The sequence below is a fragment of the Carica papaya genome, chromosome 6, assembly GCF_054855325.1.
Source record: "Carica papaya isolate Zhongbai chromosome 6, ASM5485532v1, whole genome shotgun sequence".
NCBI lineage: Eukaryota > Viridiplantae > Streptophyta > Magnoliopsida > Brassicales > Caricaceae > Carica > Carica papaya.
The window spans coordinates 29,195,373-29,214,424 of record NC_142314.1 but is presented as its reverse complement, the minus strand read 5'-3'; the positions used below and the strand labels follow the sequence as shown (position 1 = coordinate 29,214,424).

General features: G+C 34.0%; 1 protein-coding gene across 1 annotated transcript; it reads left to right on the top strand.

Moving 5' to 3' along the window:
• The first annotated feature begins 331 nt into the window (after window positions 1-331).
• LOC110811617 (MATE efflux family protein) lies at window positions 332-1,838 on the top strand. Its single transcript, XM_022038169.2, has one exon. It carries the CDS (start codon window positions 395-397, stop codon window positions 1,793-1,795), a length of 1,401 nt encoding a protein of 466 aa, XP_021893861.2. The 5' UTR covers window positions 332-394; the 3' UTR covers window positions 1,796-1,838.
• Window positions 1,839-19,052: the final 17,214 nt, after the last annotated feature.

Below are 19,052 nucleotides of genomic sequence, written 5' to 3'. Positions count from 1 at the left end.
GACTTACATTGACTACTCAAATATCGAAAATCATGGGATATAATATATTAGCTGGAGTATACGGCAGCATTACCAAAATAAGAATATATTACTATTCTTTTTAAAAATTGCAAAGGTTTCTTCATTCTTTTCATGAATTCCATTAACTTTAACACCCGAAAGTTGAGATGCTAAAATTGTGCTGTGTACCTTCTCAGAACAAGAAAATTAAAGTTGTACCTTACCCTATACCCAGTTCTAAAAAGCCCTTTTCGTGACTCACTTTTTGGCCACTTGCAATTTTATACTTACTTCCCAAAAAGTTAAAAGCTGATTATCATGTTTCAATTCTTCCCAGTTTCCATCTGGCCACGTGATATATATATATTCTTTAATTCATCTCATAATTTTGTCCATGCAGGTCGCGGAAGAGGTAGTGTCTCTTGGCAAGATCGCATGTCCCATTGTAATTACAAACCTCCTACTCTTCTCCAGATCAGTTATCTCCATGTTGTTTCTGGGTCATTTAGGTAACATAGAGTTAGCCGGTGGTTCATTGGCTCTCGGCTTTGTCAACATTACAGGCCTCTCAGTTGTCAAGGGTTTATCCATGGGGATGGACCCTATATGTGGTCAAGCTTATGGAGCCAAAAGATGGTCAGTTCTTACCCAAACTTACTTCAAAATGCTTTCTCTTCTCCTCCTCGTTTCTATACCTATTTCCTTTCTATGGCTCAACGTTGAACATATCTTTCTTCGTCTTGGCCAAGACCCTGATATCACCAAAGTTGCTAAAGTTTACTTGGTTTTCTCCATTCCTGAACTTATTGCTCAAGCAACCCTTCATCCCCTGAGAACTTTCCTCAGAACCCAAGGCTTGAGTTCCCCTCTAACCATTGCTGCCATTGCCGCTGTTCTCGTCCATCCTCTGGTTAACTATCTTTTTGTAGTGCAATTCAATTTAGGGGTTCGTGGTGTTGCTTTCTCTCTTGCTTGTAACACAATAAATCTAAACCTGGGTTTGATTCTTTACGTTGTTATTTCAAAAACTTCGTTGAAGCCCTGGCATGGGGTTACACTCGTTTCTATTTTCCAAGGTTGGAAGCCATTGTTGGGGTTAGCAGTTCCAAGTCTTTTTTCTGTGTGTTTGGAATGGTGGTGGTATGAGATCATGCTTTTTCTCTGTGGTCTTCTAGTTAACCCTAAAGCGAGCGTGGCAGCCATGGGTATCCTCATCCAAACCACGGGATTATTGTACGTGTTTCCTTACGCAATTAGTAGTAGCTTGTCTACACGTATTGGTCACGCGTTGGGTGCTGGTCAACCATCTCGTGCTCAATGGACAGCCATAACTGGTCTGGTTTTAGCATTCGTTTTCGGACTCACTGCCTCCGTTTTCATGGCTCTGTTCAGATCAATCTGGGGAAGATTATTTACGGAGGAGCCTCAGATTCTTGAACTAATCTCAGCTGCACTTCCAATCTTAGGACTTTGTGAACTGGGAAACTCTCCTCAAACAGCCGCCTGTGGAGTCTTGACAGGAACTGCACGTCCCAAAGACGGCGCACGCATTAACCTCTGTTCATTTTATCTTGTCGGATTGCCAGTTGCAATTCTCGCAGCTTTTCAATTTAATGTTGGGTTTCGAGGATTGTGGGTTGGTCTTCTGGCAGCACAGTTTACGTGTTTGTGCATGATGTTGTATACGTTGAAACAAACGGATTGGAAACACCAGGCTAAACGAGCTGAGGAGTTGACTCTGGCCGCCGGAGACATGTCCGATCTGGAGACTGGTTTACTTACCAGTCAACACTGACCCACTAATCAAGTTTTGATTTTGAAGAACTACGTGAGAGTTTCAGGAGTAGGCTATATTTTAATTAATGGGTAAATTATTATATTACTACTCTTAAAAGGTAAATTATTATATTACTACTCTTAAAAGGTAAATTATTATATTACTACTCTAAAGTTTGATAATGGTTAGAGTTTTGTATTTAATATTTTTTAAATACAATTTGATTTTTAATAATTTTTATTTTTGTTAAACATTCAATTTATATATATATATATATATATTTTAACAAAAATAAAATTAAAAATAGTTAATATCTTCAGATGCCTTGAAAAATAATTTTAAAAAATTAAATAACTAATTAAATTAATAAAAATATTAAGTCTACTTTTATTGTTACTAATTTATTGATTTAATTTATTTTTGACTTATTTTTAAAATGTAACTATTCTAAATTTTTTCGGCTAAAAAATAAAAAAAAAATATTTGGAATAAACATAAAACGTAGGTGATTAAATTGTAATAAAAAAAATATCAAAAACTAATTTATAATAAATTTTAAATTTTAAAAACTAATTTTAATAATTTACTCTAATTAATACATAAAATTTTAATTTGTAAGAAATGCTCGTGGTAGCAATTTGTTTCTGACTAATTAATAATTAATACATAAACGTAGGTGATTACTTGCACAATGTTCACTAGTTTCCTTTTCTTTCCACACAAGACTGAGGTTATATAATATTATACATGAACAAAATTATTTGAATATATATTCTTCCGTAACCATCTACTTTGCAAGAGAATATTAAACAAGCCATTACGTATATATCTACATATATATATATATATATATATATGGATGACAATACAGAGCACTAAAAATCACTACAGTAAAAAATTGTTCTGGAAGTCTGAAATTCCGAAACAGTCATCTCAACTTGATATCCGACTTTATGAATTAAAGAAAAATGATATTTGTCTCTTAGCAACTTGAAAAGCCAAAATCTACTTGCTAATGTGCTCGAGACTTGGAGTCTTTCTCTTAGATTTAATGCTTTTATCAATTGAAATATTAGCCCTAGCTACAATCCACAATATCAAATTCTATTCTATGAATTTCATTATCGACGTTCTTGTCTCGAGACCCTTTTTTAGGTTTATTATGCGAGCATACTTGATGTTAGTAATATATTTTTAGGTTAATCACATAAGAAAATCATAAACATGTATGATTATATGATCGCCTTCTTTTAGTTATTGAATTATTGTGTTACTAATGAAGATAATTTTTTTCATCATGAGTTGTTGAATATTTTCATTATTTAGTTACTATTATATTTCATTCTTGCATGATAAAATGTAAAGGATCGGAACTTAAAAAGAAATAAGGTCATAAATTAAATGCGAAAGTAAAATAATAGAGTTTAGGGTTTATATTCCTTATACAATAATTTAGAATAACCAATAGGGTTACGAGAATGTCCATTCTAAAAAAATAAACAAAAATTAAAGAAATTAGCAAAGACAACTAACTGAGCATTCTATAACGACCTTCACTAGTTTTTGAAAAGAGTGCGGGTGGTGAACTTATTCACAACTTTCTTGTTGATCGGGATCTTAGTTCTGCTCATTTTAATCTGAAATAGTTAATGAAATGGTGAGCTACACTAGTTTAGTAAGAATATCACACTATTCACCAATACAGAAACTAAAGGTTGATAAAAATCATAAAAACAACCAATGAAACTTTTGATTTAAATAAATTCATTTATCATAAGAAAAATCATTTATTATATATATTTACCGTTGCAAGATTTTCAAAATTAACTTATAGAGATAATAACTCAAATAACATTCTAACATCATATTCAAGTTAGCAAGAATAATAACTTTCCCTTTTTATTTGTCTACTGATATCCTTAAGGGTTCAAAAGGATGTTCTACTACATGTGAACCCATATTTAACATTGTCGGTAAACCAGCCGTCCTTATATCTCATTTGGTATGAACGCCAAAAATATCATCCCTCAATACTTCGTTCGATATGAGGGTGAATCGGGTCGTCCTCATACTTGATCCGGTATGAGTGCGAAAAATATTATTTCTCGATACCCCATCCGGTATGAGACAACGTTCACGATAGGATTTTCTATGTACTCGGTCTGTCTACCATCTCCTAGGATATCTAGTAAGTCTACCATTCATTAATTCACATGATTAAACAATTTTTTGTTTGCATATTAATTACCAATTTCACAAATCAATCATAAATCACACAAGATAAGCAATATATATATATATATATCAATGAAATACAATTGAATCATTTAATCATTCTAGTACATCATTATGTACTTAAAGTTGTAAATTCAACAATCAGTTAAATAGGATAAAAAATAAATGACTAACGGTTTCTGATTCCATTGATAATCTGTAATTATTCTCAAAGTTTTCTAAATTACACAAAATACTATATTACTGATTATTAAACTTAAATTCCATAACAGAGAATAAGGTGATGGATTCTTACTCGAATCGGTGTCTAAAATACCGAACTTTCTACTATGCCTACTAGTGGTCCCCGGGTTTTCTGAATTTTTCTGCGGAGATTAAAACACATTTTACGTATTTAAAAATACCCCAAAAAATCTAAAATCAGTGCTAAAAATTTTTTTCGACTAATTTTAGAATTTCGACACGGCGGCACCGCCGCCTGCTACAACGATTTGCCTCGATCTGGCTTTTTTCAGTCAGTTTTGGATGATTTCGGCTGATTTTATACTCATCCTTACGAGAAAATACGTTAGAGGACCTCGATTGGCCAAAAAAAGTCAAAACACAAAAACCTACCGGCAACAAAATTTTTCAGTGCGGTGGCTCCACCTGCTCACCTTCGCGGCTGAGCTTTTTTTTTCAGTCAACCTGTAAAAAACAGAACGGTAAACACAATGGTGAAAAAATGCACGAAACAGAAAGCGAGAAGGAGCTCATCAAAGGAGGTTTCGAGCTTTGCCCGCAGTTTCTGGCTCACCTACTGTTTCTTTTGCTCCAATTTGGCCATGGAGGTGCTCGAAATTTAATAGGAGAATTTTTAGCTTTTTTGGCAGTTGGAGGTGACTCTGGTGCGACGGCGGACGACGGTCGGCTGCCTTCTCCAGTGACTGGTTCTTCTTCTCCGGCGGAAGGCTGGCGGCTAGGGTTTGGATTTGGTGTAGTGTAAAATATTTATACCCGTCTCGCTTTAATCTAGGCTGTTCATTGCGTTTGATCTCAACCGTCCGATCACGTTTAAAGAGAAAATAAATTTGGACTGTTCATCGTAATTTGATCTCAATTATCTGATCGTATTTAAAGAGAGAACGAATCTGGAACGTCCACACCCGCGAAAACGCTTCCAAACCCTCCGATCGGGGGGCATGCGGATTGCCAGCATGGCCTCCCGCGTGGCTCCAAGTCAACGTGTCTTGTCACGAGGCATGCTCCGGTTCGTCAGGGCTGCTGACTAGGCAGTCCTACATAGTGCAATTTTTCTTAATTTACATTATGACTCCTGATTTCTGATTTTTCTTTCGAAAAGACTATCCAAACCCAAATTTTCACATATTTTTTTCAAAAATTATTTTCAATTTTATTTTCAATCTATTTTTTTTTCATAATTCACATTAAATTAAATTTTATTAATTTTAAAATTATATTTTTATATATTTTTTAAATTTTAAAATTAATCATGGGCCAAATTTTGGGACTGAGTATCACATAAAAAGTTTCTATGATTCTTTAAAAAAAAGATTGCAATAAAGATTATAAAAATAGTGAACCAAACTTTTAAATTCTTAAAATATTCTCAATTGTAGGATCACAAACATGAGAAATTTGTAAATATAATTTAAATTGATATATACTGTGTGCTTATTTTAAGTAATATGAATTATCTCATTAATCATTATGTTGTCTCTATGTAAAAAAAATGTCACAAGTATATTAGCGACATAATTTTTTTTTTGTCACTACGGATAATAAAAAGTAACAGATGATATTTGTGATAATTTTTATTTTGTGACTAAAAGCACATGAATTAATGACAAAGTGTATCGTAATTTTTTAGTGGTAAATGTGTATCATATAAGTTAGGATATTATTCATCATAAATATTATACTCTATTAATGATCAATTACTAGTCACTATTAGTTATGCTATCACGATAATATATTTTTAGTTACTATTTAAATGATGTATTTGTCACGTTTATTTTGTCATTGATATATATTTATTATGAAAAAATATCTCATTTATAAAATTAGTAATAATGACATTTCTTATACAATTTGTAGTTAAATTGTAACAACCGGGAAATGTAATATTCCGAGACCAAAAAGAAATTGAGCGATAAATGTAAAGATCTTTTTGCATTTTTTTAATAAAATTATATACAAAAATATTTAATTTAAAAATATAGATAAATTCATTTAAAGATTAAGTATTTCTGAAACTATAAAAATTAAGAAAAATTATTCATAGGGGTCAAATTGAAAATAACTTAGAAAATTAAGAAAAATTTGTAAATTTAAAAATGAAGAAGGTTTTTTATTTGGGGTGAAAGCGTAAATTTTAAAAGTTTCGCACACCTCAGTGGTTGAGGTGTCCCAGGGGGCCAATTGAGAGAAGCCATTTGGCAAGCCACGTCAAGTTTTGCTGGCTTTTAAAAGAACGAACAAAATCTTATCGGTTTAGGGGAAGGACTTAAAGTTTAATGGCCCATATTGTACTCCCTCATTCACGACCACAATTAGATCATGGTCAATATAAATCCTAATTGGCAAAATAGTATATGGTGGAGGAAAAGAGAAGAAACGGAAGTTTGATAGGCCGAAATAGAGAGGAAGGGACGTGTGAGCGGTGGAAGGATGGAGATAAGAGCTCTTTTGACACTCACGAACATCGACGCAATACGAAGTAGTTGAGTTATTTGCTTCATGATTTGCATGTTACTCGTTTGCATTTACTATGATAATTCTTTTACAATGAAAATTGCTAAAAATCCAATTTTTCACGAGCGTACAAAATATATTAAGATTGATTGTCATGTGGTTCGACAAAAGATTGTTAAATAATTTATTCGTTTGTTATTTGTTTCATATCGTACCTTTATCTTCTTCCCAATTTCAAGATGCAATACCTAAGTTGGGTATTCAAAGTTTGTATACTCCAGCTTAGGGGAGGGGGCTATTTGGATATGTGGCAATTTTGTAATTTTATAAAGGATTCTTTTGTGTAATTACTTTTAGTTTTGGGGTTCTTATATGAATAATCATAAGCTACCATGTATAAATACCATAATTTTCCTAATTCAATATCAGCAAAAAATTTCTTCTTCTTCTTAGATTTCACCAAATCACTGTGATTTCATTATTTGTTTGCACTCAATCAGTTTACAAATTAGTTATAAAGTGTTTCATTAACTCTAATTTGGTGACCTTAATAGGTTTAATTAAATCTGAGTTCATTAACTCTATTAATGAACTTAAAGCTTATGGTGGCAAATTCACTTAAAAATCGCTAAAAATATATTTTAAGCTCCAAATAATTTTAAAATATTTTATAATAATTATAAAAGGTAAGTGAACACTAGAATGACTTATCCATGTAACGGCTCCGGAAATTCAAATAAAATATATGTATTAAAAATGTCAAATGCGGAAGAGTAATAAAAATTTTGATTAACATCTCTTACACAATAACCAAAACGTATTCAAAATATGAAGGAACAAACTGACTAAGAGAGGTACTCGAAATAAAAACATAAATATAACTATAAAGTCTTTAGGCGTCCCCTTCGCCGTCTTTCTGCGAAATGGGCTCGGAAACAACGTCTTCCTGATCTGAAATGTTTAAATAAGGGATGAGCTACACCAGCCCAGTAAAGACATTACACTATCTCACCGCCACGGAAGTAAAGGTGGATAGAAAACAAAAATGACCAATAGAGCATAATTTATAACAAATTCATTTATCAGCAAATAAATCCTTTACTGTCCACTTACCTCGGCGAGATCCATGAAAATAACATATGAAAACAATAACCTTATAATATTATGAAATCATATACACTTTATAACATAACATATATCACACATTTACATTTCAATCATCAGGAAACAGATTTCCTCTTTTACCAGCCTACTAGTATCCCTGGGGATCCATAGGGGTTCCCCTCTACATGTGAACCATTAACATTTACAACCTGATTCCAGGGCCGTCCCCATACCCTGTCCGGTATGGGCGCCAAAATACATAAGGTCTCCATACCCCGTCCGGTATGAGAGACCACGTTCCCGGTAGGGTTCCATACGGACCCGGTTCGTCCACCATCTCTCAGGATATCTAGTCAGGCTATCCACATTTTCCACTTATCAATTCACATAACATTTTTGCCATTTTCCTTGGTCTCAATCATCCAATCATACATAAACATATAAACCAGTCATCGACACTAAACAAGGCAACACAGTATCGGGTTAAGCATAATACCAACCAAAATAAAAGAAACCATGATTCATGCATACGAGACCATAATATAATTACATCAAACATCATGCTGTATTTAATACTGAAAATTAAATCAGATAATAACAGACCAACACTATATCAGACTCGGGCTCCACTGGCAACCTTAATCAATTATACATCTATAAAGTCGCACAGTACAGTTTAATTATTTATTTAGCTTTAATACCGTGATAGGAAATAGGGTGAGAGGTCCTTACTTGTTTCGGGGTCTGAATACGGCTCTACAGTGCGCATATAGGCTGTCCCTAATTTTTTCTGAATTTTTTTCGAAAAACTGAAACGCACTACCGGTACCTGCACGTGTCCCAAAAAATTTCAAATTAGACCTAGGGACCCTTTCGGCCAATATCACAATTCCGGCACGGCGGCTCCGCCGTGCTCTGGTGACGGTGCCGCCGCTTACGGTGGCGATTCGCCTCGGGTTGACCGTTTTCGGTCGAATTTGGCCACACTTGCATCGGTCCTTGTGATAAAACAACTCTAGGGCCCTCGGTGGGAAAAAAAATCATGAAAAATTGAAACTTACCGGCGGCGGTGCTCTCGGGTACAGCGGCTCCTCCGGCGTGAGTCGCGTTTTGATGTTTGGCTCCGATCAACTTGTAGAGAAAAGAACGGTGATCACAGTGGTATAAAATTTCCATCGAACGAAGGCCGGAAAGGGCCTCATCGGAGGCAAAAATCGAGGAGGGGCGCGGCGGCACCGCTGGGCTTCGGCTGGATTTTTCGGCCGTTTGCCGGTGGTTTGGCTCCAATTTGGCCATAGGCGGACTCAGCATCGAAAAACGAGCAAGGGGGAGAAAATTTACCTCGATCGGCGGTTGAAAACTTTCCCGGTGCGGCAGCGGGTGGCGGCGTCTGGTTCTTCTTCTCCGGCGAGGCACTGGCGGCTAGGGTTTTTGTGGTCAGGTGTGGGTGGGGTTATTTATACCCTTTGCCTTTTAATCTCAACAATCCATCAAGATTAAATCTGGACCGTTCGATCGCGATTTAATTGGGATTAAATCTTGGCCGTCCATCGCAATGCAATCTGGACCGTCCGTGCCTGATTGAATCTGGACCGTCCGTGCGCGTGAATCTGGGCCGTCCGTGCGCACGTTTGATCTGGGCCGTCCGTACGCACGGGAACGGATCTGGGCCGTTCGATCGCGCGCACGCAGATCGCCCACGTGGCTCGTCCCCTGGTCAGCGTTTCCTTGCTACGCGGCGCGTCCTGGTTGGCCGGGGCTGTTGACCGGGCCGCTGACGTGGCTGCTGACATGGTGCTGACGTGACACAATTTTTCTAAATTGCGTTTTGACCCCCAGTTTTCAAATTTCTTTTCAAAAATACCCCCAGAATCTAAATTTTCACCCATTTTTCCCAAAATCAATTTCAATTAAATCCAAATAATATTTTACCCAATTTTATCATTATTATTATTTTTATTTTTCATTAAATTAAATCAAATTAAAATAAATTACATAAAAATCAAATAAATAAAAAAAATATTAAAAAAAATAAAATATAATTTTATTTCACTTGAGTGTTACAATCCATGCCTCTAGAATTTATTTATTTTTTAAAAAAATATTTAAAATTTGAATTGGAGAATTTAACAATATGATTTTTTTCTTAAATAATTTAGAATAAATTAGATAAATTAGTATTAATATGTTGAACAACTGACATTTTAATTTTAACAGATAAATTTTTGAAAATTAGAATTACAGCACATATTTTTTCAAAATTTAGTTTCAGATAAGATCTTTTCAAAAAAGATCAAGAGATAATAATTGAATAAAATCTTTCAAGATTTTATATAATAATTTTGAATTTTTTCAGATGTAATAGTTCATATATTGGACACTAAAAATAAGAAATTAGTTCTTTCTTTTGTATAAATAACTAGTCTTGAATGAAGGAAAAAATATTACAATTTCCTCCCATATCTTTTTTTTTTGTCAACTATTCTTGTTTTTAAACCAACAAGTGGTATCAGAGTTACAATTAGTCTTAGAGGACCTGTGAGAAAAAAAAATTGCAAAAAAACAAAGAAAAACCTTATATTTCTTAACTCAAAATGTCAACTAGCAATAGTTTTCTTTGACAGCTCCACATGCCTTTAATAATGAAAACTACCAAATTTGGTCAGTAAAGATGCAAACATATTTAGAATTCTTTGATCTTTGAGAGATTATAGTAGAAGATAGACTTGTACTCCCACTGCCAATAGATCTTGCCTTGGCACAAATTAAAAACCATTCTGAAGAAAAAACCAAAAGATTCAGAGACAAGATTGTTATTCAAAATTCAGTGGCAAATTTAATTTTTTCGAGAATCATGGCATGCAAGACTGCTAAAGAAGCTTGTGACAGATTAAAAGTGAAGTATCAAGGAAACGACAAAACCAGACAAATGCAGATTTTGAATTTAAAAAGGGATTTTGAAGCTTTAAGCATGAAAGAAGATGAATCTGTCAGCAAATACTCTAATAAAATTTCCTTTGTAATCAACCAAATATGCTGCCTTGGTGAGGATTTTTCAAATAACAAAATTGTGGAGAAAGTTATTGTGACACTTCCTGAGAGGTTTGAGTCTAAAATTTCTTTTCTAAAAGAGTTCAAAGACCTCAACAATATTTTAATCGTTGAACTGATGAGTGCTCTTCAAGCACAAGAACAAAGGAGGGTTCTGTGGCATGAAAAATTACTGAATGAGCCTTTCATACATAAAATCATCAAAGAAATAAAGGCAAACAACACTTTTTCAAGAAGCTAAAAGAAAAAAATGCAAGCTGTGATGGCAAGAGAAAATTTACTCCCTGTAAGCACTGCAAAAAGACCACTCATATGAAGAAATATTGTTGGTGGAGGTTTGATGCAGTATATGACAATTGCAAATAGCTTGGACACGTCATGAAAGTATACAAAAGCAAGGTCAAAGTTCCTCAAAGTAGTTTACAAGTACAAACAACTGAGTCAAAAGCCCATAAGGAGAAACTCTTTGTTGCCTCATTTTTTAAAACATAAATAACGACAATGCCTGGCTCATTGACAGCGAATTTTACAAGCCATATGACATTTAATGTAGTGATCTTTAAAGATTTTGATAAGAGCTTCAAAACCATTATGAGAATTGGCAATTGAGAACTTCTTGAAGTAAAAGGTAAAAGTACAACTGAAGTAAGAACTTTTATAAGTATCAAACTCATCAATGATGTTTGATATATTCTTAAATTTAGTTAAAATTTGTTGAGTGTTGGAAAAATGTTAGAGAAAGGTTATTCTCTTGAGTTTAAAAATAAAAACTACATTATCTTTGATCATAATGAGGTTGAGTTGTTTTGTGTGAAAATGAAAGAGAGAAGTTTTGTTGTGGAATGGACACTTCAATAAGTAGAGTTTAACCTAACTCATAAAGCAGAATCTTGTTCAAAATATGCCAGAAATCGTAGTTAGATCCCATGATTGTGATGCTTGTCACTTGAGAAAAAAAAGGCACAGCTATCATTTTCAAAAGGTCAAGCTTAGAGGGCTTCCTAAAAGCTACAACTTATACACACCGATGTGCGCTGTCCTATGACTGTTCCATCAATGAATGGTAACTGATGCTTTTTTTCTTTATTGATGATTTTTTTAGAATATGTTGGGTCTATTTTTTTAAAACTAGAAGTAAAGTTTATGCTATGTTTCAACAATTCAAAATTATGTTGAAAACTAAAGCAATTTGAAGATTAAAACGTTGAGATTTGACAATGAGACGAAGTACAACTCTAGCCAATTTGATAAATTTTACATATATGAAGGGATTGAACACCAGTTAATTGTAATTTACACACATCAACAAAATGGTATAAGTGAAAGAAAGAACATGATCGTGATAGAGATGTCTAGGTGTCTAATCTTTGAGAAACATTTACTAAAATATTTTTGGGTTGAAGCTGTAAATACTTTAGTGTATCTTTTAAAAAAGTTACCTACCAAAGCTCAAAGAAAAAACTCTAAATGAGGTTTGACATGATATGAAGCCGTCAGTACATCATCTTAGAGTATTTGACTATATTTATTTTTATCAAATTCCACAACAGAAAAGGGACAAGCTTGATAAAAGAGTAAAAAAAAGAATTTTTGTTGGTGATAGCCTTATCACAAAGGGATACAAAATTTATTGTTTGAAAACTAGCACAATTATTGTGAGCAGAAATGTTAAATTCAATGAAATAATAACTTAAAAATGGGAGAATCTTGAGGATATACAAACAAAAGTTCTCAATGATGAACCAAACCAATCACAGATTATAGCAAATTCCAAAACTATCGATGATGAACCCATTAGAGGTATCAGATCCTTGCAAAAAATATATCAAATGTGTAGTTTTGTTGTCTTAGAACCTATCAATTTCTATGAGGCAAAAACTTCACCAGCTTGGAAAAAAGCAATGCAGGAGAAAATTGAAATGATCAATAAAAATGAGACGTGACTGCTTGTTGAAAGACCTAAAGTCTAAAAAATAATTGAAGTCATATTAGTTTTTAAAACCAAGCTTAATCTTGATGACTCAATATGCAAATACAAGGCAAGGCTTATGGTTAAGGGATATGCGCAACAATAGAGAGTTGATTACTAAGAAACATTTGCTTCAGTTGCTAGGTATGACACTATCAGATTAATTATTATCTTTGCTATATTTAAAATAGCAAATTCATCAACTTGATGTTAAATCTGTATTTTTAAATGGATTTCTTGAAAAAAAATATATGTTGAGCAGCGTGATGGTTTTGTAATTTTTGAAAAAGAAAAAATATGGTTATTTGTTGAAAAAGGCCCTTTATGGTCTTAAATAAGCTTCAAGAGCTTGGTACAACATAATAGACAATCAAGGTTCAAGAGAAGTAATAGTGAAGCAACCTTATATATCAAAGAAGTAGATGGCAAAATTCTGGTTCTCTCTTTATACGTTGATGACATGCTAATAAGAGGGGAAGATCTTGAACTCATCCAATCATTTAAGGCTCAAATGAAGGAGGCTTTCGAAATAATAGATTTAAGACTGATGCAGTACTTTTTGGGCATGAAAGTGGAGCAATCAAGAAATGACATTTTCATATGTCAAAAAAAATATGCAGTAGAAATCTTGAAGAAATTTCACGTGGCAGATTGTAAGGCTATATTAAGACAATAAACCCATTGTTACGCTTCCACTTCAAAGTGAAATAGAGTACTTAATTCTTTTTTCTTTCATTTAATGCATATTGGACTTCCAAAAATGCCTTTTCAAAGTCTTGGAGAGGATTATGCATCTTGGTTGGACGTATAGTGCGACTTGTAAGATATATTGGGCCATATGGGATTTTCCTATTCTCTCTCGTGATCGAGATATCCTCTGTTTCGCACAAAAAAATTGATTGAATTGTCAAGAATTTGTAGCATGAAGTGCAATGAAGGGGAATTAGATCTATTTTTTTGGGGGGTATTCAGATTAATATTATCAATTAGAATGATTTATGGTTGACTTACTTGGACAAATAAAATGAAGTATCCAGGCTCCATTTAGCAAAAACTAAATTAGTAATATATCAATGATTACTATTTATATCATAAATGACTCTATTTATAAATAAATTCTAAATAGAAGCGATCTCAACTACTAATAAGTCGAATAAGAATAATATAATTAATTCATCGAATATTTGATGAAAGACATGAAAAAAATGAATTGAAAAAAAAGAAATCTTAGAAAAAGATGCGGTATTTGGTTGATTTGTTCTATATCTACGTTCGAAAAATTAAGAAAATATGTTGATGGAAAGAAGGTTGATGAATTCTTGTATAGAAGTCTTATTGGAAGTCTTTTATATCTCGCAACAACCATACCTGATATTATATTTATTGTGAGTATTTTATCTAGATATATGTATTCTTTATCTGGAAAATATTTTTCAGCAACAAAAAGAATATTCAAGTATTTGATAGGTATCATAGACCTTAGTGTTATGTATAAAAGTGTATAATATGAAGAAGTGAAGTTGCTAGAATATTCTGACAGTGATTGTGGAGGATATTTAGATGATTTCAAAAGCACTTCTAAGAATTTTATCTCCTTGGGTTCTGGTATCTACATGGAGCTCAAAGAAGCAAGAAACAACAGCATAATCAACAATTGAAGCTAAATATATTGTTGTTGCCTCTACTGTGAATCAAGCTATCTGGTTAAGGAAACTTTTAATGGATTTTGGCTATCAACGAAAAGATTCGATTTAAATCAAATGTGACAATCTTTCAATGATGTCAATTTTAAAGAACCCAATATTTCATGGAAGAACAAAATATATGAAGATTAAGTTTCATTTAATTCGAGAAGTTCAACAATCCAATGAAGTGGTACTGATTTATTGTTCTTCAAAGAATCAACATGCTGATATATTTACAAAGGTGTTGCTTAAAGAAAGGTTTGAAATTCTCGGAGAAAGGATCGATGTTTGTCAGAAAAATGCCAAGGAGGAGTGTTGAACAGTTGGCATTTTAGTTCCAGTAGATAAATATTTAAAAATTAGAATTGTAGCAGACCTTTTTTTAAAAATTAGTTTTAGATAAGATCTTTTCAAAAAATATAATGAGATAATGATTGAACAAAATCTTCTAAAATTTTATCTAATATTTTTAAATTTTGCTAGATGTAATAGTCCAGATATTGGGTACTAAAAGTAAGAAATTAGTACTTTCTTTTGTATAAATAACTGATCTTGAATGAAAAAAAAAGTACTGCAATTTCCTCCCATATCTTTCTTTTTTTTTTTTGCTGTCAGCTATTCTTGTTTTTAAACCAATATAATTAAAATAAATTCTATTTATAGTTTAAAAAACATTTTATAATCAATGAGATGAAGAGTGTCATAAACATTAAACCTAGTGGATGAATGTATGCATGGACATATATTTGCTATTTTGAGATAGTATAAACGGGAAAAAACCAAAACTCAAGAAAACAAAACAAAAAATCTTGCAACAATCAACATGAACTAAATAGATTGCAACAAATAATATATCATGATAGTGTAGAGAGTATACCAAACTACAAAGAAAGACCACATAGAGTCATAGAAGCATCTTTGGCTGAACTCAATTTTTTAAATAGGTGCCCTAGTGGCCAATATAAGCATAATTGGTTTTCTGTAACTGAAAAGAAACTCCATAAAAGATTATCCCCCAACAACTCAATTAAGCATGCTCAATCTCTAGGCACCTATAGAAATTATTAAAGAGAAAAATATAACAAATCATTAGCTAGCAATTATGAGAGCTCTGAAAAATTAGGTTTTCTGATTTGTGGTTTCTTCCATGAATAAGAGTGGTGGATGAGATATATAATTACTGCAAAATAATGAAACTCATCCTAAAACATCTATAAATAAAAAATAGAAACCAAAAACATAAAAAGAAAAAAAAATGTAAAATAAATAATATAGAAGGCTAAAATCCAAAGGAAACATATAACGTAAGAAAAACATAGGTCTTGTAACCTTAAAAAATTAGTTCGAAGACTAAACCAATGATGTAAGGACTAAAGAGACTAGTACAAACTTGAGACCATAAAACCTTTCAACCCTTTCAAGAAAGGTACTCCTCTTAACGAAAATAAAAGAGTGAGAAAATTAGAATGAGCCCTCAAAAAAAGTCAGACTCAATTGAGACTAAAACTGAACCTGTTGAACTCAAAAAACAGCAAAAAACAAAGAGGAAGAAATTGGAATTCCCCCAAAGCCCTCGACTCGACACTTCAACAAATAAAAGCTAAACCCTCAAGCCACTAAAGATGCTCCCAACCCCCTTCAACCATTAAGGAAAAACCTCATAAGATCGAATTTGAAAAACAAGTATGACAGATTCATCACAAAAGCCCCTAAAGGCCAACCTTTAAAATTCATCAAGAAATGTATTTTGAGTAAATAAGCGAAAGTCCCAAACTTGTAAAAAAAAAAAAAATAGCGCAGAAAATATCCTGACCTATTGTCAGCATGACTAAAAATGTATTTTAAGAAGATAGGCAAAAGTCCCAAACTTCAAAACAATAGTAAGATAAAATGCTAACAACCATAATAAAAAGGAAAATAAAATAATAGAAGAAAATAAAAGAAAAACTAAAATCAATGCCTTTAGTCTCTTACCTATAAAAAGAGCCCATGACACACAAATGAAGTGTTTAGATCATTTGATGTAGCAAACCGTAACTATACAACTAGAAAAAGATCATATAGATAGAACCAAGTACAAAAGCTCAAGTTAAAACAAAAAACTTAGCATTTAAACTAAGCCAACATATTTCTCTACCCACCTTTTTCTTGCAAAACAACGAGCTATGAAGTTTCATTCCGTTATTGTAACATCCAAATTTTTATTTTATTTTATTTTTATTATTTAATTTATTTTAATTTCTATTGGAATTTTTGTTTAATTTTATTCTATTTTAATATTTAATTTATAAAATTTTAATTTAATTTAATAGAAATAAAAATAATAATAATAATAAAATATGGTAAAATTATTTTTGAGATTTAATTGAAATTGATTTTGGGGAAAAGTGGTGAAAATTTAGATTCTGGGGGTGTTTTTGAAAAGAAAATCAAAAACCGGGGATCAAAACGTAATTTAGAAAAATAATGCCACATCAGCAGCCACGACAGTAGCCCGGTCAGCAGCCCCGGCTAACTAGGACCTTCGCGTGGCAGGGACGCTGACGCGGGAAGCCACGCGGGACAAAAACACGTTGGTGATCCGCGTGCGCACGATCAGACGGCCCAGATCCGTTCCCGCGCGCACGGACGACCCAGATCTCACGTGTGCGGACGGTCCAGATTTAATCACGCACGAACGGTCCAGATCGCATCGCAATAGATGATTCAGATTTATTTTCAATTTAATTGCGATCGGACGGTCCAGATTAAATCATGATGGACAGCTTAGATTAAAAGGGGAGGGTTATAAATAATCGCATCCACACCCAACCCCAAACCCTAGCTGCCAGAACCCTCGCTGGAGAAGACGACCCAACCACCGGAGGAACCGGCCGTCGCCACCCGCCGCCGCACCGGAGGACTTTTCATCCGCCAAACGAGGTAAAATTTCTCTCCTTGGCTCGTTTTTCGATGTCGAACCTCCCTGTCGCCAAATCGAAACCAAACCACCAGCCGATTGGCCGAAAAATACTGCCGAAGTCCAACGGCACCGCCGCGGGTTTCCTCAATTTTTACCTCCGATGAGGCCCTTCCCGTTTTCCGTTCGATGTAATTTTTATACTACTGTGACCACCGTCCTTTTCTCTACAGGTTGATCGGAGCAAAACACCGAATTGCAACTCACGCCAGAGGAGCCGCCGTACCTGAGAGCTTTGTCGCCGGTAAGTCTCAGTTTTCTGGAATTTTTTTGGCCCATCGAAAGCCCTAGGAGTGTTTTATCACAGGAACCAATATAAGTTTGGTCGAATTCGACCGAAAATGGCCAACCCGAGGCGGATCGCCGCTGTGGCGACAGCGCCATCGCCGGAGCACGGCGGAGCCACCGTGCTGGAATTTTGAAATTGGTCGAAAGGGCCTTGGGTCTGATTTGGGATTTTTTGGGAACATGTGTAGGTACCGGAAGTATGTTTCAGTTTCCGGAAAAAAATTCAGGGAATCTAGGGACTACCCGTAGGCGCAGTGAGAACCCGATTTCAGATTCCGAAACAAGTAAGGATCCCTCAGCCTATTTCATATCACGGTATTAAAGCTTAATAAATGATAAAATGGTATTTTATGAGTTAATAGATATATAAAATTAATTAAGGTTGCTAATGGAGCCCGAATCTGATGTATTTTTCGGTCAGTTGTTGTTTGATTTATTTTATAATTTTAAATGCAGTATGGTTCCTGATGTGTTTATTCTATGATTTCGTATGCATGAATTACGATTTCATTTATTATGGTTTGAATTATTATGAACCCGATGTTGTGTTGCCTTGTTTGGTGTCCATTACTAGTTTACGTGTTTATATTTGATTGGATAATTGAGATTAAGAAAAATAGAAAAAGGTATGTGAATTGATAAATGGATAATGTTGATAGCCTAACTAGATATCTTGAGAGATGGTGGACGGACCGAGTCCATAAGGAACCCTACCGGGAACGTGGTCTCTCATATCGGACGGAGTATGGAGACTTTATGTGTTTTGGCACCCATACCGGACGAGGTATGGGGACGACCCGTTTCACCCTCATACCGGAGGGGGTATTGAGGTTTATAGTTTTGGTGCCCATACCGGACGGGGTATGGGGACGGTCCTAGAATTAAGTTATTAATGTGAATGGTTCACGTGTAGCGGAGACCCCCTATGGATCCCCATGAATACTAGTAGGCTGATAAAAGAGAAAATTTATTGCCTGATGATTGAAATACAAAAGCATGATATGTACTATGTTGCAGAGTGTGCGTGATTTCATGATATTTATGATGTTATTATTTACATGGTCGTTTATATAAATCTGACTGAGATAAATAGACGGTAAATGATTTTATTATTGATAAATGAGTTTGTTATAAATTATGCTCAATTGGTCGTTTTCGTTTTCTACCAACCTTTACTTCTGTGACAGTGAGATAGTGTGATTTCTTTACTGAGTTAGTGTAGCTCATTCCTTAACCATTTAAGATCAGGAGGATTTGGTTCTCGAGCCCGTTCTGCAGGAAGACGACGAG